The following is a 23,838-nucleotide window of genomic DNA, read 5'->3' as shown; positions in this document are numbered from 1 at the left end:
AGATATTTCATATACTTTACTATAGTAAGTAAGATTTCGGGGGGGGGCTTAAGCCCGGAAGCCCCCCTAAATACGCCACTGCCTAAAACGCTCAGATTATTGATATTTTATATCCTCGTGTGTTGCACCACATAAACGTTGTCACACACGTCGTTATGTGTTCCTATTGTCCTTTTTCTTTCTTGGTGGACAAACACTGTGTGTGGGGGTTTCCTCGAGGTTCTCCCGTTTCCTCCCACTTTCTTCATTCCACCATTTCATTCATTTCTCATCATCACCGTCTCCTTTAGCCTAGCCGGCATAACCGTGGGACTTGAAATTCAAAGATTTCCTTTTCCTTTCCACCATTATTTTAGGTTATGCAATAAATGCTCACACTTTGACCTTCGTTGTGTATTATTCCTAATTTTCGGTATTCGCCATTTATGCTCCAAAACACAGACCAGGTGCTACCAACTTTTTCTCCATAGACATAGATTACTCTTGTTAATTTCCACATTGTACTTTAAGTTTATAACCTTTGTAGCTCAAAACCTCCATTTCTCACTTACCTTGCTATTGCAGAGGCCCTTCAAGTTTGTTTCAGTCTTCAATTCGACTTAACTTGAATAATTCGTTTCATAAGTATAACAAATAATAAAAAAAAAGGAACCTAGAGAAATTGCACTTGAAAAACTTCAGGCAAATGTTTAATCTCCTTATGCAGCTTTTAAAAGTCAAAAGATTGAAATAATCTACATTATAAAGCTTGCATAAAATCTTAACAGGTGGTGCTGGTGTGTGTACATACTTAACATTCTAACATACTGGTGTGTGATTGAGTGCACGCGTATCTCGTATGTATGGCTGAATATATGTATATACATTTAACCGCGAATAGATGAAAATCTATAGGACCGATCTCAACTAAACCTTCTCCAATATCTTCACTGAAATTTCAGATTACTTACAGGCTACTTGTCATCTCTTTTATATTTAAATACGCTCTCTAGTGTTTCTAGTAGATAAACTCCAATGAGAGGAGCAGGAATATAAGTTAACAATATACAAGAATATATTTTGAATATAGTGATATTTTGGTATCTTATATTGAAACCGAAAGAGATGGTGGGGTTTTACCCCTTTCGGTGTTGGTAGAGGTTAGAGTGAAGTCGGAATATATTGTGGAAACATTTTATTGATTACAGAAAACCGATTCTCACTATGTATTACCGTTTTTATTCTTATAGCTATTAACGCTAAGACCGGAAATGGTTGATTTTTCCCACTTTTGATTTGAATAGAGGTTTAAAAGAACGCTATTCACAAAACACAAAACCGATTTATAAAAACAGTGCTTCTCATTACCTTTATATAGCTTTTACTCTATGTAGATCAATATTGAAACCGGAAATGGTAATGGATTTCTGTCACTTCCGGATTTAGTAGAGATTTAATAATGGAGATAAAATGTATTCTTGCCACGCTAAATCGATTGCAGGAAATTGATTCGACCATTGTTACTTTATAGTGATCAACGTTAAAACCGGAAATGATTGATTTATATCATTTTCGGTTTGTATATCACATCCATTAACGAACTCTTTATTTCTAACCTTTGATCCTCTACAATTACATTCTGGCCAAATTGATGGCCATCCATCAAGTAGTTCTTGAGATGTTTTGTTTCTCGGATGGACGGATAAACAGGGTAAATATTCTTCATAAAGGAGTTTTGGTAAACTAAACTCCTTAATTTAAAAAAAAAAAAAAAAAAAAAAAGACAATTTTAGTAGAAGTATCAGATGGACTGGAAATTAACATCGAAAAGTCGAAAGTCATGAGAATATCCCGTGGAAACGCGCCCTTACGTGTCAGAGTAGAACAAAGAGAACTTCACGAGGTCGATAATTTCAAGTATCTGAGAAGTATTTTGACGAGACACACTTACTGCACCAACGAGATCAGGCTCAATATTAGACTTTGGAAAAGAAATTGGTCAAGTGCTATAATCTGGAGCATTGGACTGTATCGTTCAGAGGCTTCGACATTACGGAAGTTAGAGAATAAGTATTTAGAGAGCTTCGAAATGTGGTGTTGAAGAAAGATGAAAAAGATAAAATGGACAAAGAGAGCAACAAACGAAGATGTTTTAAAACGGATAGGAGAGAAGAGGACACTTCTAGCCAGTATCCTTCGTAGGAAGGTCAATTGGATTTCCTCGTTGCTAAGCGGTTAGCATACGCGCATTTGGCGTGGAAGACCTAAGTTTGATTCCCGAAGAAGCTAATGTGGTTTGGATTCCACGTTAAACTTTCGGTCCACGTCTCATATAGCATCGCTGCTGAAAAACGACACTAAACTGAAAATCAAGTCAAATCAAAATCCTACTAAGAGATGTATACAAATAAATCAGTCTCCTAGTAGAAGTACACAAAAATTGATACTTTTTATAAAGTAGTTTTAAACTGTTACGAAGTTAAAAATTAAATGGCCCTTTTTATCACAGAATTTTTATGAACCATGCTTCACTTAATTTAAGTTTCTCCAATTTTCAAAGAGCTTACGTGTGTTGAAATGCTGCCAATGTATCTAATGATATCAAACAAATAATGATTTGCATTTTTTTGAGGAAAGTGACATGCAGAGAAACCAGGGAAGGGAAGGGAAACGATTAATTAGTGAATGAACACACATGTTCACTGTTCTTATGTTAATCTTGGCTTTACAATGGATGGACAAGCACGACCCTTGGTGATCAAATACCTAAAGCTTTGTGGCGTGATATTGCATGTCCCTTGTGGATTTACTACCCATCCTTTCCCTGGATACTACTGAGGAAATCCATGTCATAGCACATCTTGTCGAAGCAGCATTTAGTGGAATTAAACTGAATTTAGCGCTTCATATCTTTTGTCTGTACCAGTAGAGTTTCGGAATTGGGGCTTCGCTCCTAGAGAGGCATAAAGAACGCAAAGGGGGCAGAAAATCAAAATATTTTTTTTTTAAAAAAAAGACAAGAAATAATTATTTAATCCATCTTCATCTCAAATCAAATCAATGTTCACATTTTATTAGAGAGGCTCGTGGTCGTACAGCATTAGTTCCCAAACTGTGCTCCGCGGAGTAGGAGGTACACTCATGTCCAAAATGATTGTCGCATATCTATAATTGTCTTCTGGTAAGAATATAATTTGATAATGGTTTTGCAGCGCACTTTTAATACTGATACTATGTGTATAATCGGAAAATGAATATTTGTCGTAAATTTTATAGAAAAAGAATTATAAATACGAAAATTAGAATGAGTAAAACAAAATGTTGCTACATGGACAAGAAAGTTGTATATTCATTTTATTGTTCTTATTTACTGCTCTTTTGACATGAAATTTACCACATATATGTCTTTGCCGATTATACACATACTAACATTATAAGAAATACCGGACGAATTCGTTATCAAATTATATTCTTACAATAACACATTTATGGACATGCGACAATAATTTTAGACATGAGTGTACTTCTAAGAGCAACTCTTAAGAATTCCGGAAAGAAATTGAAAAGTCAACAAAACTCCCCATTTTCACAGCGGCCGAAAATCTACGGCGACTCAAAGATTTTATTTAGGTAATTTGTGATCGGCACAAAGGCTTTCTATATCGGAATTCACTAATTATTGGTTTAAGTAGTTTCCATATTTACATGTGATGGTCAATCAATACAGAATTTTTATTCTTCCACCGGGAATCGAATCCGAAACCATGCTTGCTAGCTTATTGGCTATACTGGACCGCAAAACAAATACACTAGAGGAAACAATAGAACAGATAAAATGTTTCGCGTAACCTCAGACATAAAAAGTTTTTAGCTCCAAAATTGTTACTAACTGAAGTTTAATTTATCGTATAAATTAAAGATGACAATTTTGTTCCACTAAATCTAACTACTATATTTTCAGTACTGTTATTGTTAACATGATTAAATTTTTAGTTAAACATTTTTGACATGGAACAACACAGTATATCCGGATGAAAATATACCAATAAGAAATTTGAATAAATCGAGAACCAACAGTAATACAGCAGGCAGTTGAACGCAACAGAACCTTACGCATACGCATTGCTCGTGAGAAAATAGCGTCCTTTACTGTTCATCAGAAAGTCTTTGGTTTGCAGAATTCAACTCCCCTGTAACTGTACAGAGAAGATTTAGACAACAATACGGACAGGAACCACGAAATTGTCATTGTACTGTTATATGGCACAAACAATTGTTGGAAAGTGGCTCTGTGTTAATAACAAATTCCAGGACAATTAGATTGGACTGGGAGGTCTTATTCAATGGCCTCTGAGATCGCCCGACTTGCCCCTTGGTCTTTTTTCTTTGGAAGTACGTGAAAACTTCTGTGTATCAGATCTAAGCTCAAGGTATGGATGATCTAAGACAAAGAATTATCAATGCTCATGGATGCGTGATATCCCAAATGTTACGCAACACCTGGAGGGAGGTTAAGTACCGCCTTGATGTTTACTGAGCAACAAAAGAGGCATACGTGGAAGTATACTGATGTGAGTTAAGTGATTTATGTGCTGGATATAAAATTCTATTCTTTCCTCCTCCCAAGAAACAAAACTTGTGTCATTCTATTACCCAGTTGTTTTTTTAACTTCTATATTCAAGTAAAACAACTACTTGTTACAGAATAAAAGATTTAACGCGAAATGAGGATTTTTTAATGATTCGGTAGCAACTGAACTATAAGCGACCGTACATCCTCACTGTGGTGTTGCAAGATTTGGATTTTGTATTGATGACACTTCTCCTTGTGCATCTCTCAATCCGTAATCTTTTGAGAAATTTTTCGCAATCAGTAGATTTTTAAGTGCACAGCTCTAAAGTGTCTGACTACAGACTACAGTAGTCGTTACCAAGGGAGCCGGTTTCTCTGTAAATTTGGGGGGGGGGGGCACATTCAGATGCAGAAGGTATATATATGAAGATTTTAAGACAAATTGTACTCAAATTATGCCAAATATTGTATATTCATAAATACAATAGGGGGCCCACATGAGCTTTGGAGGGCCCGGGCCCCCTCGGTCCCCCAGATCGGCGCCCTTGGTCGTTACCAGTGTTTCTTTCGGAAATAATAATGGGGGGTACACTTAATATTCCGGGGGGCACTGCTATATTATTCTATTATTATATTATAAACGTATTATTTTGGTCTGCTCCAGGGGGCACTCTCAGAGCTCCGGGGGGCAGTGCCCCCCCAAAAGCTGGCCTGGAAGAAACACTGGTCGTTACTCTGTAGTTACTACCACAGTGCCATCTGTGCGACTACTTATAAAATGCTTTGAACAAGATACACAATGCTTAAATAACTGTTATTTGTCTTACACTGCGAGATATCTGTGATAACGGCAATCTTAATTGGCTTCACAACGTAGAATAATTATTGACAGCTTTTGTTTCTGCAACAAGGAACCTTCTGAGTTTTGAAGTAGAGGTTTGCACAGGCCGGAATTTTTAGCCCGGGCCTGGCCCAGCCCGTGAATTTAAAATGTGAGGCCCGACTCGAGTCCGAAATATGTTTTAGCATTTATGCTCGAGCCTGGCCCGAGCTCGTGTGATAATCAAATAAGCCTGAAATAAGCCCGAATTACAGAAACTTAATACTTAACGCAAAATTGTATTTTTATTTACAGCAATGAGAGGTTTAATTATGCAGTTTACTTTAAAGGTTCCCCGGGAAAACGGTGCAATATATATCGTTGTACAGTATTTACAAAGTTAGGCCCGTAAAGACCCGAGAAATATGGCTGTATATTTAAAAATTCACGGCCCGAGCCCGTGCAGACCTCTATTTTGAAGTCATAGAATTAGTTATGAAATCACTTACACATATTCTTTCCAGTTTCAATGTTTGTAACATGTCCAATAAAAGTTTAGGATCCAAAGGAGAACCTCCGATTAAAGCAACATTTGCGCTCTTTAGATTCCGTTCTGTTAAGTTCTTCTCGTTTAACAGGTCTACATACATTGTTGGAGTGCCAAGCAAACAAGTGCATCTAAAAGAAGATATAACAGAAAATTTTTACCTTGAAATAATTTTTAAAAACTGTATTAATACGAAAACGAAACAAAGAAAGAATTGTTTACACAGTAGGATTACCCGTACAAAATACAATGTTCGACGTTACTCACACAAACTTCCTCGCGGCTAGATGAATATGATTCACACTTTCGAATCGGGAGACCTTGGTTGGATTCCCAATGGAGATTCCTGTGGTTCAGATTTCATGCGAAGCTGTTGACTTAAATCTCACATTTCTCAGAGATGAAAACGTATGTTAACCCCAAAATAAAACATACCATAAAGACAAATGCCTCCATGTCTATAGATATGGTTAGCCGAGGACGTGGGAGATACGAATTCGATTCCCAGTGGGAGCTCAAGTGGTTAGGGCAACACGTTAAACTGTATGTCCACGTCTCATATAGTCTCGTTTCTAAGAAGGACGTTAATTTCGCCGTTAAACTAATCAATCACTGACCAAAAAGATAGATTTAATGGAAAGTATAATACCATAAAAATGACTATATTTTGGTGTGTTTAAGTACAATATACCGGTATTAGTTTGATTGTGTTCTTATATTATGTTTCCATATCGTAATATCTAAAAAAAAAAAAAAAAAAAAAAAAAACCTTACTGATATAAAATTTAAATAATTACTTTACCCTTTTGTTCAGTTTGATTGAGTTTCCATTAAATCCCTATTCATTCTATATCCCTCCCATCAGTATCAAGCTACTTTTGTGTGTTTTTACTGAAACATAGATGACTTAATTAGCACATGATCGCTGATGATTTTTACAATACTTTAAAGCGACGATAGGAGAGAAGAAAATGTATGGTGATTATGGAAAGAAAATAATATTCGATATTTCAGCGGATTTATACGTTTCATACTCTCTACATGCCGAAAAAAGGATTTTTGGATGTCTTCCCATCTATTCATTCTTTCGTTCACCCCAATGTAAGTATGTACACTTACCCACTATATATACCGTACCGACTTCGTATGTTTAACGTTTAAAGACACCAACATTTTTATAAGGTGATCCAGGAAAGGGGATTAATTTTACTACTTATTCCAAAAATGAGGGTAGTTTACTGAAGAGTGAAAAATCAAAATTTGTGATTTTCCTAAAAAACAACTCTAACGATATCGTTCATATTTCATATATCAACTTTAAATTAACAACCTGGTATTTGGGGTTGGTTCCTTCTGGACGGTGTTCTCAAACACGACTTAGAGGTGAATTTGTTATATTTCGTAACTAGCTGAAATGTCCATCCTTCGCATAGGGTAAATATTTTGATAGAAAATATCTGAACCCACTTCCCCCGTATTTCAGTGAAAGGCTAATGACAAAATACAGAAGATATTCTACTTTTGACATTCATTTTGAAAACACTCTACCCCCTAGAATACGTCCTTTAATCAAATTGATATTTTTCTAAAAAAAACTTGAGGTGAGTACTTACTATGTTTTAAAAATCATTTCAAACGAGTCAGTCGTTTTCTCGACTCCGAAAACTATGAATTCGACACTAATCCGTCAATCATTTTTAACATTTTTTTAAAATTTTAATTTAACATTTAAAAATCCATAGGTAAGAATTTCTACCGGACGATTTTCTCAAATATTGTTCAAACGATTGTGTTTATATTCCATAAATAAATATTTCAATACCAACCCTACAATGTGGTATAAGTTATCTCTTATGGAAAAATCCACTAGGAATAGTTTTCTCTTGGGGTGAGTTCTCTTCGAATTTATCAGAAAACGCTTATTATAATTATTATAATTTATTATAATAGTATAATTATTCTAAATAAATGTTTCAGTGATAAGTGATGTCTTCGTGATAAGTGATAAGTGAGTACGATATTTTGATTTCGTTCAAGAAATGAGAACGAGAAAGTTTAGTGCGGTGGTCCGTACCATATAATTGAATATAAGGTACTTGCGGCAAATAAGGCCCACCTAAGTATAAATGCTTTATTACTTAAATGCATATGATGTAATAGACATAAATTGATATGCATTTTATTTGTCAATATTTTATCTATCTTGTGGTATATCTACTTTAACTCAAGCATTGAGCTAAATGTATGACAAACGTATTGGAAGAGAAACATACAAAATAGCCTTATTACCCGCATGGTAGGTAAATAAGGCCCACCTTTTGAAAAGTAAAATTTTACGACCTGAGAGACCACTGGAACTCAACTAACTCCTAACATTTTTACAGCACTTCAAATACTAATAATAAAACGATATTTAGTAACAGTATGACATCACATAATAAGGATATAGGAATCTCCCACGTGTTATGCAGTCGTTAGTTAAGTCGTGGCAACTAACTGAATTTTAAAGAATAAGCTTGGACATATAATAAACAAATCACCATTGGAAACAGATTTCACGCTAACTTTCAACAATGTTCACACTTGATAACGCTGTGGCAAATTAATTCTTCACCATCAGTGTCGAACAAGCCGATGCATTCGTCGTGTACCCATACACCGCACCCTTTACAGCTTCGCATGTCACAGATCCATTCTTTGTCGCATAATAAATGATACCACGATACCTCTAACGCTCAGAACCGCACGAAAATGTGCTTAGAATATACCCATCTATGAGCCATTCGGATGCATTAAAAGGAGAGATTTACATTATGAAACACACTAACGCAGAACTCGAACCTGTGAAACCCCATAATCAACAACTAGGCCCGAATACAATAGACCGCCGTACTTCAAAGACTGGCACTGGCCAAGAAAGGAAAACTGACAATTCAAAAATGAAATGAAATGAATTGAAATCTTTAAGTTTTACGTCCCACGATTATGCCGGTTAGAACACACATTCAAGTTGCCAGTTTCTAGCAAGGGAACATTGCGATTTGATGAATTTAATTCCTGAAAATGATTGCTAGCAATGAATTCAGCACCAAAAGAAACAGATAAAAACAGGATGATTAGTGGCAGACCATATACAGAGTGGGAGTTAAATGAGGGATGTTAGAATAAGCACATGAAGAATATACGGCAAAGGGTTTATGTAAGATATGGCTCTTGACGCACACCTTGTATGGAAATCAATAATGGTCAATACAGTATATTAATATATCCTGTTGTTTCCATGTAGTATATGAAATTATGTATCTCCTCTGCACCGAGTCAAGTGGTCATTTTCCAGCCAACAAACGTCCCGATCCAGTCAATATTCGTTCATGTGCTGGTAAAAGTGAAAATATCACCAAGGACAATCTGAAAGAGTTCATGACTGACGTTTTCTGACCTTCTATAGAGTGCAGACAAAACTGCTGCTCCTCGTTGATTCAGGGAGAACCAATAAAAATGAAGAGTTGGTGCAGAAATCGGACAATGTTGAACTTACCCGACTCCTTATCTCTGATGGTTGCACGTTACTCATACAACCGCTGGATGCGTTCTTCTTCCGTCCGTATAAGAATTTCATAAAATATATAACAGACATCGTTCTTCTATCATATGACTTCAAAATATGGTAACGGGACAACTTCATTAACTTGTAATCACTCACCACTTTCAGTTTACAGCACCAAGGTTCCAAGCTATCATTAGATATGCTTTGTACAAAACTGGGCATTTGCAAACAGCACCTGGCGCATTCATGACACCTGTCGACTACCACTTCAATTTCAATACCGGTGACAGCCGAATTGTCCATCTTTATAGTTTTTCAAATGTGCTTACTGTTATCTCCATTTTTGTATCCACAACACAATCATTCTTGAGGACTATAACAGTTGCAATTAAACAGAGGTATCAAACTGTATTGACCACTATTGATTTCAATAGATGGTGTGCGTCAAGAGTCATATGTCACATGACCCCTTTCCCATATATTATTCTCCGCTAATTTCAACATGTCAGCTTTTCAAATGTCCCCCATGACTCAGATTACGTTCCGCAATTAACGTGGCATTTCTGGACATTTTCTACGTTCTATCTTCGTACTTTGATCTCATTTATCTACCACCCTATGTAAGGTCTGCCACTAAACACCCTGCTTTTTTCTATTTCATTTGGCGTTGAATCCAGTGCTAGCAATCATTTTCAGCTATTTAATTCACCAAATTAGAATGTTCCCTTGTAAGTATTTAACGATGCATACGTGTTTTATAGGGTAATGAGGGCCAGTAGATTTTTGATGGGTCCTATTTACCGATCATGTATTCGTCATTTTATAAATTATTATCTACAAATATGTTTCGAACTAAAACGAAGTAACTACTATCCCAAATATTAAACACTATGGCAATCAAAAATATGCAGGATATTTCAGATTAGCCTTATTCTACACAGAAAAAATGAACTTACTTTGTCCCCTAAATTATATCAATACATCGAAACTAGCCTCTCGATGCTTCAATACTGTCAGGGTTCCGTCTAATCATGCACAATAAAACGAACTCTCTCAAGCAGGCATTGTGTGAGTAATCGCTACTTGTGATGTCAGATTTCCGCTACAGTGATTCTAACCTATGAAATTTTGCACTGGGCTTTATTTCCATCCGGGCCTTATTTGCCGCAAGTACCTTATAGTTGTAATCATTTATCCTAGGTATAAATGTAGGAAATATATCGTTTACCAAAGTACTTGTGTAAATAAAGTGTTTGAAAAAGTCAATACGTATATTTTGGGCTTTAAGATCAGGTTTACTACAACTACTATACTTTCATATTTTACCAATCAGATTGTTCAAAAAATGTATTCATGCATCCATTATTTCTTTAAGAGTAGAAACGTATGGATTATTATAATTTTTAACCAGTCCTGTGATTAATTTGAGTATAGTTTGCTCCAATGTAAGACAGATGATCGAAATCAAGCAGTACGAAACCAACAACTGGGTAATATTGTGTGTGAAGTCTATTATATTAAATAATTTTAATTGCCAAGTTTAGATATTGGTAAAAATGTAAAAGACAAACAAACAACAACAAAACAAAACAATTTTGGCAGGATTTTATCCCAATGAGAAAAAGTTCTGTCTGTGCACAGTACTTTGTTCGTGTATATTCATTTCAGTTTTGGAATGTAAATTTTAACTGTTTATTTTCATTATAAGAAATATACTTAAATCTGAAACTGAAGCCTGTATAATGTATTTTCAGTCGTTAACCATCTCTCGACCTTCGTTCAGGTTGTTGAATCTTCGAGGCTTGATTTAAAAGTAATGCCTTAATAGCTGTAACTTTTTAAAACCGATTTTCAAATCTTTTTATACATATCCTCTATGTAATGCACTTGTTTCCTGTGTCCGCAGGTGTTGTTGGTGTGCTGATAACTGAAGAAGATGGCGAGTAACAGGGAGATGAGATTGAAACAGTGATCCGTCATTAAGTAGAATTTATCGTCAAATGAAACTTTTTTACGGCTGTTACCGTTGACGTCAATACGGCAAGGCAGTGGGTCAGGTAGTTAAAAGAAGCAAGCCCGCCTATTTGTAATGTGCTTACTTAACTTTGCTGTGGACAACCCCTCACCACATCAGATGTGCAGCAACGAGATCGTGACGAAAAAAATATTTGAGGTAACCACCGAATCAAAAAAGCGGAAGATCGCCGCAGAATTCAACATTTCCTAAGAAAGAGTGCATTTTATCGTGACCAAGGTACTGAGGTATCATAAAGTGTGGTGCTCCTTGGGTTCCGCAAATCCAGTCGCAAGAATACAAAATACAGGAAAAGTAAGTTTGCCAAAGTCTACTGGTCTAATATGAGCGTAAGGGTGAGGGTTTTGTTCAGCACATTTTCATGGGGGTGAATCACTGGCGAATCATTTTGACCCCAAGAAAAAGTGACAACTGAAAGGAAAAGTCATGATGACCATTTTTGAGTATTTCCAAAGTGACGTATTCATTGACTTCTTAGAACAGAGAATCATGATACCGCGCCCGGAAGGATTTGGACCATATTCTTCGCCACGACAAAGCCTGACTGGACACAAGTCGTTAAACATGAAGGAGTTGCAGCACCTGGAGTTCAAAGAGGGTCTACCGCACCCGTTGTATAGCTTCAACCGTGCACCTTGCTTTTTTATTTCTTCTCAAAGGAAAAAAAAGAGCTCCTTAAGGGACGTCACTTTTGTTTTGATCACGAGGTGAAAACTACCCTTCAACCCTGGTGTTGAAAGCAACCACCGAAATTGTTCTCCAACAGATTTGCCTGACTAATCACGCTTTGGAGCAAGCGCGTGGAAAGGAATTAGGACTATGAAACAAAGAGAACAGTACATTACATAGAGGACAAATATATCAATCAGACACAAAATTAATTTCGAAAATCGGGTAAATAATAAAAATGAAGTTATGGCCATGAAGGCTACTTTCTAATCAATCCTCGTATGCAATAGTACTTTATATACTTTAAAAAAATAGCAGAAAACAGAAAGCCTTACTGCTCCTTTTCTATAGCATCCAAGGAGAGACTACTCTTGAAACCAGGACCCGGAAGTACGATTGTGGCACCATGATGCAAAGCTCCAAGGTTTCCACAAACACTTCCCATGCAGTGGAAAAATGGTGGTTGCATACAGATTTTGTGATGCTGAAAGGAAGAAGTGCATTTATTTATTTAAATATTTATTAAAGCTACATATGGATGTGAAATCACTTTACACAGAAATAATAAATGATGAAATAAGATAAGTAAATTTAGAAAAAAAATGGACCAGGACCTACAGATATATTAAATGTAGTGTTCTAGTACCTGACTGGTGGAATTGAAGACATAGCCTTTGTAATATTCTGAAGGAAAAAAGCAGAAGAGACAGAAATTTGATAACACTATTCCTAGATTAAAGAAGGCTATAACAATATAATAGTTTCCTTTTTGTAATAAAGTGTTCATGAATCTTTCATTAGCATTGTATTAAATTTGTATATTTTCAAAATAAGTTTTTAAACCAAGGAACACAGAAATACTAATTTATTACCTGTAAGTGGAACCCCAATCTCTTCCCCATCCAATACGAATTGTTGACAATATTGTGATGGCTAAGCGTTGTTCCTTTCGGTTTACCTGTCGTACCCTGTAATGACAGTTTACATGTAGGCTATAAGCTGAAATTATATATATATATAGAATGCATAGCCAATATCATAATTACCCTTCACTGTAACATATAACTAACAGTGGTGCATTGTAGAAAAGAGCGAAAGTTTTTCTTTTTCAATTAAATATTTTAGCCACCCTAACCAATTTGAATCCAAATCAACACATGTAATTCGTAATCTTAAAAAGAGAGTATATGAAGTTGCAGTCACTCTTATTATTCTGGGCTAATTTTAAACGGAAGCAGTGGGAATAATTACAAAGCAGCAATGTATACAATATACAAGAGGGAAAGTCGGAAAGTAAAGTTCTCTAATTCATATTTTTGTAATATTGCAGATAGAATGTTCTACTTGCCCAAGACGAAGTTAAGAACTTGACGGATTTGTGCAAGCAGAATCAAGTTTCAGTGCCTCAGGTCCTAAATAAGCCATACACAAAATTTCTATACATTGGTATTGCATGTTTTTCTTTTACAAGTAGATTTGAAATTTGTAATAACTTGACAAAATGCTATTTGAAACATACAACTTTATCTTGAGTTGGCAATACTGTTAACATTGTGGTATTACAGAGTATGCCAAACAATACTTCCCTTCCAATAATTCCATGGCATAACATTTCAGCATTTTTTCTCCATTAGTTTAAAAGTAACAAAAGCGGATCAAGATAAACGGTCCATCTTATATATACCGTATGTGCCTTATATCAAAATCAATATATATATATATATATATATATATATATATATATATATATATATATATATATATATATATATATATATATATATATATACAGCACCATCCACAGAACTGTCTCTGCTGGTCTAATCATTAGCGCGTGTCTTTGATGCAAATGTGGTCCCGGGTTCGATTCTCGGTGACGATCGGATTTCACCTTAAACAGTAAATCTACATCTCACATAGTGTTGCCAATACTGCTGCATTCACACACTAACTATTGCACGACGGCCCCAAAACCTTCGGCCTTCCCTAAAGCGGTATACATAGAAATTTTGCACGAGCACCTTGCACAGGTTCTCGCTTGTGTTTATAGTGACCTTAACCATTGTTTTAAATATATATAACAGTTGTGCTCTCCTAAAGTTAACGTGCATCGAGGAACACATCGTCACCAGTGGTGTAATACTAGAATTTTTGGTAGGTTGGTAGATATATGCTCGATCGTTTTCAAAAATATACCTTATACTCACCCCCATATTTTTGTGTTTTTAAAGTGAGTATACACTGGACTATAAAAATATTTGCCGTATATGCCCCATTTAGGGTTGCCAATTGACCAATATTTTACCACCCGATCGGTATTTTATCAGACTTAACTAATATTTCAAGAGTTAAAATATAATTATTCTTCATGTGTCTTAAGCGATTACGTGTAATTTCATTTTTCGAAGTTGGGAATCCTAGGTCCATGATATTCCTTATCGTCACCTAGAAAATACGATTTTCGAAGGTACTAAGAACCGATTATATCAAAAAGGCAGAGTATATGTAATGAATTTCTAGTAGGACTGCTATTATAAATCTTCACCGGAAAGGTATTACTTCTCCTTTAAGCACCTAGCACAAATTAGTCCGAATTTTACGCAGGAATAACCTTGTCCTCTTTCTTCATAAAATACCATATTTATAGTTATAATAGTTACGCCCGCCTGATAATAATAATAGTTGTACTGATTAATGAAATTTCTACAAAATACGATGTTTGAAGGTAGTAAGAGTTCATTGTGTCAACAAGATAGGGATATGTAATAAATTTCAAGGCCATGTGAATTTGTAGTGGACAACATCGGGTCCCTGGGTTTTCTCGTGTTTCTCCCACATTTTCATTTCATTTGTTTCTTTGATAGGCATTTCCTTTCATTAATTCCTCGTCTCCTTTAGCTTAAAGTACATAACCGGAAAACGTAAACGTGAATTATTATTACTATTTTACAATTGAAGAAATACATTTTACTTAAGATTCTTAAGATTTGAAAAGATTTCTTTTTTTATATTATCTCTATACAAAAGATGAAGTCCTGACTGACTGATTGACTGATCAAAACGCCCGGATCAAACCGTTTAAGCTAGAATCTCGAAAGTTTGACAGCGTGTAGGATTTATGAGTACGGTGATATCATTAAGAAAAGATTTTTGGAAATTCAACGAGGAGGGGGGGGGGGAGATAAGACAGAACTGGCAATTATTGTAGTAAAATATCCATCTCTTCTTTGAATCCGAATCTCTGAAGGATAGAGACATGAAATTTGGTGTATGGGCTTCCTATTTAAAATAATTAGACACATATTTAACTGTTTTTTGATATTTTCTTAGAAGAAAAGAAAAAAGGCGGGAAGGAAAAGGGTGGGGTTACAATTGTTATAACGGGATGAACATATCTCGAAATACTTTCAGATTAGAGATATGAAATTGGGTATTTATACTTTTCGTTTAAAATTATTAAGAACGTGTTTCAGCTTTCTAAAATATATATTTCCTCTACAAGGGAAGAGAAGGAGGCAAGAAGAAAGAGGATAGACTTGCAATTGTTAAAATAATATGATGGTCATATCTCAATTGTCTCAAGGATAGAAACATGTTACAGATATGAAATTTTGTATATAAACTTCTTATTGAAAACAAGTAGGCATATGCCACAGCATTTGCGGAAATTCCGCCACAGCGTTTCCAGAAATTCCTTTTTTAACAATAGAAGAGACAATTTCTACTTTTTTTCTCAACATGTAGGCCTACAAATGACTTCGAGGTTGGTTGCTCATCATCAAGAGCTAAATGGGTGAACCATTTGAAATGAATTTTTTAATACAGTTAGCATTTGAGCCGACATGATTTTTTTTATCATTTTACTTTGACTGAAATGCTTAATCTAATGGGGAATGGGGTTTAAATTTTTCGCATAGTGTAATGCTATAAACGTATTCTTGCCACGCGAACAACGGAAAGGAAGGCTGAAATATGAGATGCATTTAGCTTTATTTACCATACATTTCATAGATATTGCTCGATATTTCTATATATTGAACTGATCCAATATTTGTTAATATTTTCGAAGTTACAATATTCAGAAATCTGAAAATTATTGAGACTTTTGCGCACGAGACAGCGCTTTTGTCCCAAATCCTGTGACAGGATATATGACTCACAGGGCCATGTCTAACGTCGTTCCACATCTACCAGTTTAAGCTAGTAGTCTAGCAGTTGTGCAAAATGGTGGTGGAATTCTTATGTAAGGTATTGAGCTGTGAAGATGAGTGAAATTTCCGCAAAACTGCAATACATTGTGCAATTAATTTCCATAAAGGTGTAAAAGCTGCGTATGTTTGTGAAGAAATTTGTATTAAAGTGGAAAAATAGGTTTTCTATTTAGGCGGTTCGCGCCAGCGGTTGTTAAAATATTTCGAGTTCGCAGAACCGATTGTTATACCCAGACATAAATACATACACGCATGACCTAACGAAGAGTGACAGAAAGAAGTCAAACCAATTTGTGAAAAAAACCTCTTTATTTTCCCGTTCACTTGCATTGTTGTGAAAACAAGCAACTTTGAATTATTTCAATCCAACGGGCAGACAGAAATTTAAATATGAATTCCGGGATTTTTCCCGGGATACTGGGACCTGTGAGTGTAATGAATGTAATACGTATCTGAGGGGTCGTCCACATATTACGTAATGCGGCAAAGGGGGAGAGGGGGTTCGGCGTTGCGTTACGAAGTATGACACGAGGGAGAAGGGGGTTAACGTCTTCGTTACGTAACGTGTTTTTTCTGTAACCTTTATTTTTATTCTCATATTTATATGCAATCTTTTAAACAAATAATTTTATTCAGTTCTTTTCATTTTTATAAATTTTTATATTGTTCTGGAAAATTAAGAACATACAGCCTGTATAAATTGAATAATGCAGAAGGTATTTGAAGACGCTACTAGACACCAGCATGAGTGGTGACGAACCCTGCCTGTATTACAATAAAATTAAGCTCTGTTTTGTGGCTATCGCGTACACGTTCTTCTGGAGTTAGTCGTTAGCGATCGTAACTTGTAATGTACCATTACAGTTGAGGTAATGAAATTTTTATTTGGAGGGACCAAATATTTTTTGAACGTACTGTGTACTGTAGATTTTCCAATATATAATTTTCGATCCATATAATAAACACCGTTGTTCTTCATTGAGATCAAAATTAATGTGGAAGTTTCAGAATAATATAATAGAAATTACATTTCGGGGAATAATATCTTTATTTATACATTATTTTATTGTAAATCTTGTATATGGGCATTCAAATGGGTGAGTATTGAAATTATACACTTTAATGCTATACGAAAACATAGGCCCGTAATTGGACAGAAATTCTTGAAATTATCTACCAATCTAGTATTTGACAGAATAATTTAGGCCCCCTTCGTTCCTCTGAGATGCCCGTATCCTCCCAAAATCCGGTTTCATCCAGTTTTTACTATTTTCTATTTGCTTTATATCTCCGCCGCCAAAACTCTTTGGTCTGATTGGAACTTCCGACGCTAGTATTAAGGCGCGATTCTTATCATTCTCTACTTGGGACACGTTTGACGTGGGACCATATAATCTTCGCTCCTGGAAAATTTTATTTTTGACAGGAAAACTAACCAGAAATCAGGTAAAATTAGTTTCAGTAAATAAATAAACTTGTTGGAAGCAGAAGGGAGCCCTGAATAGTTAAATTCTGCAGTGAAAACAGACTGAAAACCGTGAAATATAGAATTCGATTCAGAAGACGGCATGTTTGTTGATATGAATAGTTGTGGACAGGAGTAGCATTAAAATGAATTGGTTTTGCGGTTGTGTGATATTTTCAAATTAAGCTTTTGGAGACTAGTGTTTTCGCCTTTGAAATTTCCTTCACCCTCCAAAAGTTCAGCTTAGGTAGCCTGTACACACACACACACACACACACACACACACACAGACACACACATACATACATACATACATACATATATATATATATATATATATATATATATATATATATATATATATATATATATATATATATATATATATATATATTGTATGTAGTATATGTGATTTCTTATTATTAACATGGCGGCGGTACTTGTAGGTTTCTTTGTAGATAAGTTGAATTTCATTATGTAAGAGTAAACGTTAACAGGGACTTTCACTTATTTCTGAGTTGATGATTCTTTTTCCCTTCTGGAAAGGGACCTTTTTAGTTAATAGTTTCAATATGTTCCTTCTGGGGCATTGGAAATAATCTTAAAACTGACAAATATGATTTAGTTAATAGAAGGGCCATTTGGCTCTGATTCATTCCGTTCCTTCCCACAGTTTACAGAGCCGATTGTTAATATGGTGAAATCTAGTCATTGTTTGATTTACGTATAGTCGAGTGGTGTGATAATATGATTTAACATGTGTAGTGATATGTATTAGTATTTGCTTTCTTAGTTCATGTGTGATATAGCATGCATATGTGTAATTTAGTGTGTTGTGTATGAGCATGTATAACTAATTTACTTACGAACAGTGTATTGGTGTTTGATTATTCATCGCTTTTGGTCCATTGTAATAAGTACATAGATTTATAATGAAAATTTTCAGTAATTCCGTACAGTAATTACTTAGTAGATTACTCATAGTTATCGATGACAAAGTACAAATTTCATTTACTAGTGCAAAGTTAGTTTGCGCACTAAAAATGCCATCTCGAGTTTGAGAACTATTCGCTGCTACGTTTTTGTTACTCCAATACTTAGTGAACTGGTCAACATGAAAATGACCCTTCTTTTGCAATAAATGATGAGTAAATATTAGTTCTGGCCCATATGAATAGGTATTTAGATCATTTACATTGTAAATAACTTTCCTGAAAAGCAGAGTCATTTATCTAGTCCAGTAATCTAAATAGTCCAGTACAGTCCAGTAGTCAATTTTGCTTTTCCCCTTAACTTGAACTTTCTCTATATGGCATTATTTTTGTTGTCAGGCTGCAGTTTTAAATTCTCTCTTTCCGTTGCTTTCTGCGAACAAATTCATTGTTGACATTTTCCGAAATATAATTGCATGTAGTTAATGATATTGAATTTTCGTTGCATACAAAATAATTCAAAACCGTAAAGTGAAATATACTATGATTTGTTTTGAAAGAATCTGATATCAGTTCATACAAGCTCACGCGTGTTGATTAACCTATTAGAATAACGTATTGATTTTATTATATATAATAAGATTGCATTAAACAGTCTTGGGCGTAATGAAAGAGTATAGGGTGCCTGAAAAATAAATCGACGATATAGAAATGAATAAATATGTATGTGAGTAATAATAATATTATTAATGATATATATGTGTGTATGGTAAAGAGTATGAATAAATAATAGGACACCCGTGTATATACGTGCCTGGTTGTAGATTTTACTACGAGATATTGATTGTATTTATGTAATGATAAAATTTTTAGTACATTAATCATTACGCTAATATATTTGCGTGGGGATAGTGTGTTATGTAAAGTGGTGGCTGGTATTTTCACTTTGTTGCTTGACATTTGATAGTAAACATACAGGCTAACTTATCAACCGGCCTGACGATACGAATAGTGGTCATATAGCAAACGATTTCAGATGTTTTCCAGTTAATCACAGAATAGAATAACCGTTTGCGGAATTGACACAATTTTAAAATACTCGTTCAGTTTATATTTGCAATACTACTCTGCAACTTTAAATTTTTTTACACGTCACCTGATTAAGTTAAGTTCACTACTGTCCACAGAGGTGACGAAGTGGATAGGATCGAATAATATAGAAAATTTATTAGAGTAGAATCCGTTATACCATGCCAGGGCGTCTAAACCCTAATACCCATGAATTTTCACTTCTTTTATTTCTAGTATATAGTGTTTGAATTTAGTTGACGCCTCAAGGTTGGCACCCTTGCGGATTGGGAGCTACTGGTAAGAATTTGGCAAACAACTTACTAGTACAAAATTTATTTTATTTATTTTTTACTTTGGCAAATCCCTATTAGGATTTACTCTATTTATTGACGTTAGTCTAGTTTCCATACTTTACTCGGAACTCTTCTCAGCTTCTGAGGGGTCGGATATTTTTTTTATTTAGAAATTCTAAATTAGAAACCATACTGACTTCCCTGTAGTGCCGGAGTCCCCAAGGTGTCAGCCGGACACAGCGCGAAGTGAGATTTCCATGGAGTCATTGTCTTTGTGGAAATCTCGCTCAGAACACGGACTGGCTTGTGGGCTTAAAGATATTCATCTTAGGCCACGCATTTTAGTAGGCCAGCTTTTTCAACATAAGAAAGTATATTTGGCTGTAGATTGTTGTATGTCTAAATTCGACCACTTATCTTTGTAGTTTTAATGTCCTGGCTTATTCCTTTGGCGTCGGTTTTGATTTTTCTTTCTCTTCTCTATCTATCCCTCTATTCTCTTCTTCATTTTTTTATTTTTAACCTCCCCCCAGTATTGAACTTGACAAATACCAACCATTCAACATACAGGTGTATATCCTTTGAACTTGATTTACTGAGATGTCGCGAGACACGATTCGTAAAGGTATTCGTTGATGTGGAAGGTTAAGGGAACGTTTCTCTATCATATTTCCACCCACTGCGATAGTGAGCGATGGTTCAGTACATGATTAAATATTATTTTTTATTATCCGCTCAGAATTCTGCGTTAGACTATCAGTTATTTCTACTTTTGTTTCCATTGGTAACCATAAAGATAAATGTTGTTGTAGTTGCTCTGGGCCCAAAAGTAGTGTTAACCTTTTAGAACCATATAGTTATACATATTTCTGTGTTTACGTACCTGCCATGCGAATAAAATGTCTACCAGTCTTAATAAAACGCTTGGAAATATTAATCTTATTATTATGTGTTGTCAGTTAGTTATTTGTAAATGTGCGATATATTCGGATTCTCTCTTAGGTGAAGTGTTGCAACCTAGAAAATTTAATTTGTCGGGGTTATTGATTCGAAAGTTTAAATGATTATTGAATATATGTATACTAAGATATAAATATGTGTGGAATATAAGTATGATATTGAAATAAAATGTATAATGGAGAATTGAATAAATATGTGTAAATTGTCTTGGTATCTACTCCGAATGGTCCTTGGTTGTCATAGTTCTGAGATATCCGAAAAATGTAAAATGTGAATGTTAGCAGATACCGTCGCATGTTATAGATATTCTCTTCAAACTTTGTAACATTATTAAATAACATATGTAACGACTAACATAATCTGTAATACACTAACTGCATGCAGCATGGATTTAGGCAGGTCATCGTAACCCTATTGTATCCTTGAAACTACCCTCAAGTTAGTGATTTAAAATCCTTCTGTAGAACTACATTACGATTTCCATCCCTCCCATACGAATCCTCAAATTCGACCAGTGTTTCCACCTCAGAAATTGTGTTCGCAATACAAACGAATATTCTTCTGAACTTGGAAAATTCTCGTTTATATATATATATATATATATATATATATATATATATATATACATAGTGCGAATTTAACGATACATGTGTGTGCTCAGTAGTATAAGGTGATATTAACTGTGAAATAGTTAGTGAATGAGATAGTATGTCAATGACAGAATAAGTAACATTAGTCACCGTGATATCAGTGACAAGACTTTGATATCTTAATCCCAGAAATGGGAGAAATGTATTCGATAGATACATCAATTCTTCTCAATTACATGTGTCAATTACGATTAGTAAACGCAGTCTTATGTGTATATAAGGAATGCAATAAAGTGAAATGCATGGGCACCAGAAAGGGTACTTCGACGATGCGTATGATATTATAGCTTGTCTGAAAGTACGAGAGAGGACTCGTTTAATTACTTTCAAAATGTCCATAAATGAGATAGACTCATTACTAACCCTCATTCTTAAGATTTCTTTTCATTCATCATATTGTATGCTATACTTATTCACGGATGTAGATCATATTTCCCAAGTTAAATAAAAATATATTTTTTTCTTTTCTGTTAATTTATTTGTCTGTTAATATATATAAATATATGTGTATATACTATTACATTGCTGTTATTTAATTTCATGTGTAGATTGATACATTTATACGTATAATTATCGCATGTTCGTAAATTCTGTGTTTAATTTCTCGGTAGATGTAATAAATGTTCACCAAATTGCAATTAGATGATTCCTTCTAAACTATTTTCACCCATGTCGATACGCTGTCCTGTATGTATGTGCGTATATGAGAATGAATGATACATTTAGTTTTAAGTGGTAGCGATTAATATTGATTTACTATGATATTGTTCATAATAAATGTGTAATGGCATGTTATATGTATTAGTGTATGACGGAGGTCATGAAAGATAACTAGTTCTAAAGTAGTCTAAATCGGCTCTGGGAGAAAGCCAAAGTAACAGGATGAGCCTGAATGACGACAGTCTTTTCAGAAATCTCAAAACTTCTATTTGTGAAGAATATATACATTAGTTTAATTTTTTTTTTTCTTGGTTGATTCAAATGTGTTCGATCTCCATTATAAAAATTCAACTACTGGATACAGGTTATTTAACATTTCGACAAACAATTAATTGAAAACTTCTCGTCACCTGGGCTGGGTTAAGGCAACTCCCACTTGTGCAGTTGCCTGGATCCAGGTCAAGGTAGTATGAGTTAACATATGTCTCTTCAGGATCACTTCAGAATTGATCCTCAAGTAATAACCGTCAAATATGAATCACCTTTTAATAACTATTAAAGTTTCTTTACCACATTTCTATAATTATCTAGTAATCCTTTATCTCTAGTTCCTTCTTCCTTTCTCCTTTTCCTCTTCCTCTTTCCCTCCTTTGTTCTACCTTCTTTTCTTTCTCACTCTTTCTTTTCTTCTTTCTAATAAAACTGAAGAGGGGTCGTGACTGGGAGTTGTCGCTATAGACACGGTCATTAAATTGTTTTGATATTTCTCTTCGGAAGTCCGATGTGAATTAGTTAATTCTAAAACATACATATGAAGCAAGAATTCCAAAATTCATTTATTTTTATTTCATATTTCGCTAAATTATCATAATTACAAGATTACATGTTTAAAAAATTAGTCAACGACTCTCTCCTCAAATTTTCCCATTCACGATCCTTTGTATTTCTCTTCAAACTACCGCTTGAAAATACCCTCGTCTTCCCACTCGTATCGCTATTTCTGAGAATAGATTTAAAACTTTTGATTTGAATCATTACCCACTCTATTCGTCCAAGAGGTTTCCCATGTGAAACAGAAGAAACTCTTTTTCGTGAAATAATATATTCCGCGATAGAACGATCCAAGCAAAATAAGATATTAAAAACCGAATTCGTCGGAGATTCATCTTATTTTTTTTATCTTTAGATTTGAATTTTCCAAGAGAAATTGAGTTTATTCGCATTCTGGCACTGATTTAAGACAAGAAGAATTTGAAAACTCGAAAACTGAAGTTCAAAGAAGATGGCCGAAAGCTTCCTCACAAACAAGATGTCCCAGCTTGTTCACGCGTGCAGCCACGTCGAATCTGTGATCTACAAGGAAGATAAATTCTTTGTATCTTCGACACTGGAAAACTTCAAATACAGGAAGCATCCTGGATTCCAG

The 23,838-nt window shown here is 34.8% G+C and overlaps 1 protein-coding gene across 2 annotated transcripts in view; it reads right to left on the bottom strand.

Annotated features, from left to right (window-relative positions):
* Positions 1-23,838, bottom strand: part of LOC145686157 (medium-chain acyl-CoA ligase ACSF2, mitochondrial-like) — a 130,277-nt gene that overhangs the window by 51,470 nt on the left and 54,969 nt on the right. For both annotated transcript variants that reach the window (XM_081759155.1, XM_081759154.1), the window contains exons 6-8: positions 13,043-13,138; positions 12,506-12,654; positions 5,882-6,050 (exon numbers count right to left, since the gene is read on the bottom strand). In XM_081759155.1, coding sequence (XP_081615281.1) covers positions 5,882-6,050; positions 12,506-12,654; positions 13,043-13,138 — 414 coding nt within the window. The remainder of the gene's footprint in view (positions 1-5,881; positions 6,051-12,505; positions 12,655-13,042; positions 13,139-23,838) is intronic.

The sequence above is a fragment of the Thermobia domestica genome, chromosome 5 (genome assembly GCF_964235325.1).
Source record: "Thermobia domestica chromosome 5, izTheDome1.hap1.1, whole genome shotgun sequence".
NCBI classification, from domain to species: domain Eukaryota; kingdom Metazoa; phylum Arthropoda; class Insecta; order Zygentoma; family Lepismatidae; genus Thermobia; species Thermobia domestica.
Note: the sequence above shows the minus strand (reverse complement) of the source record. Positions and strands in the feature narration are given on the sequence as shown.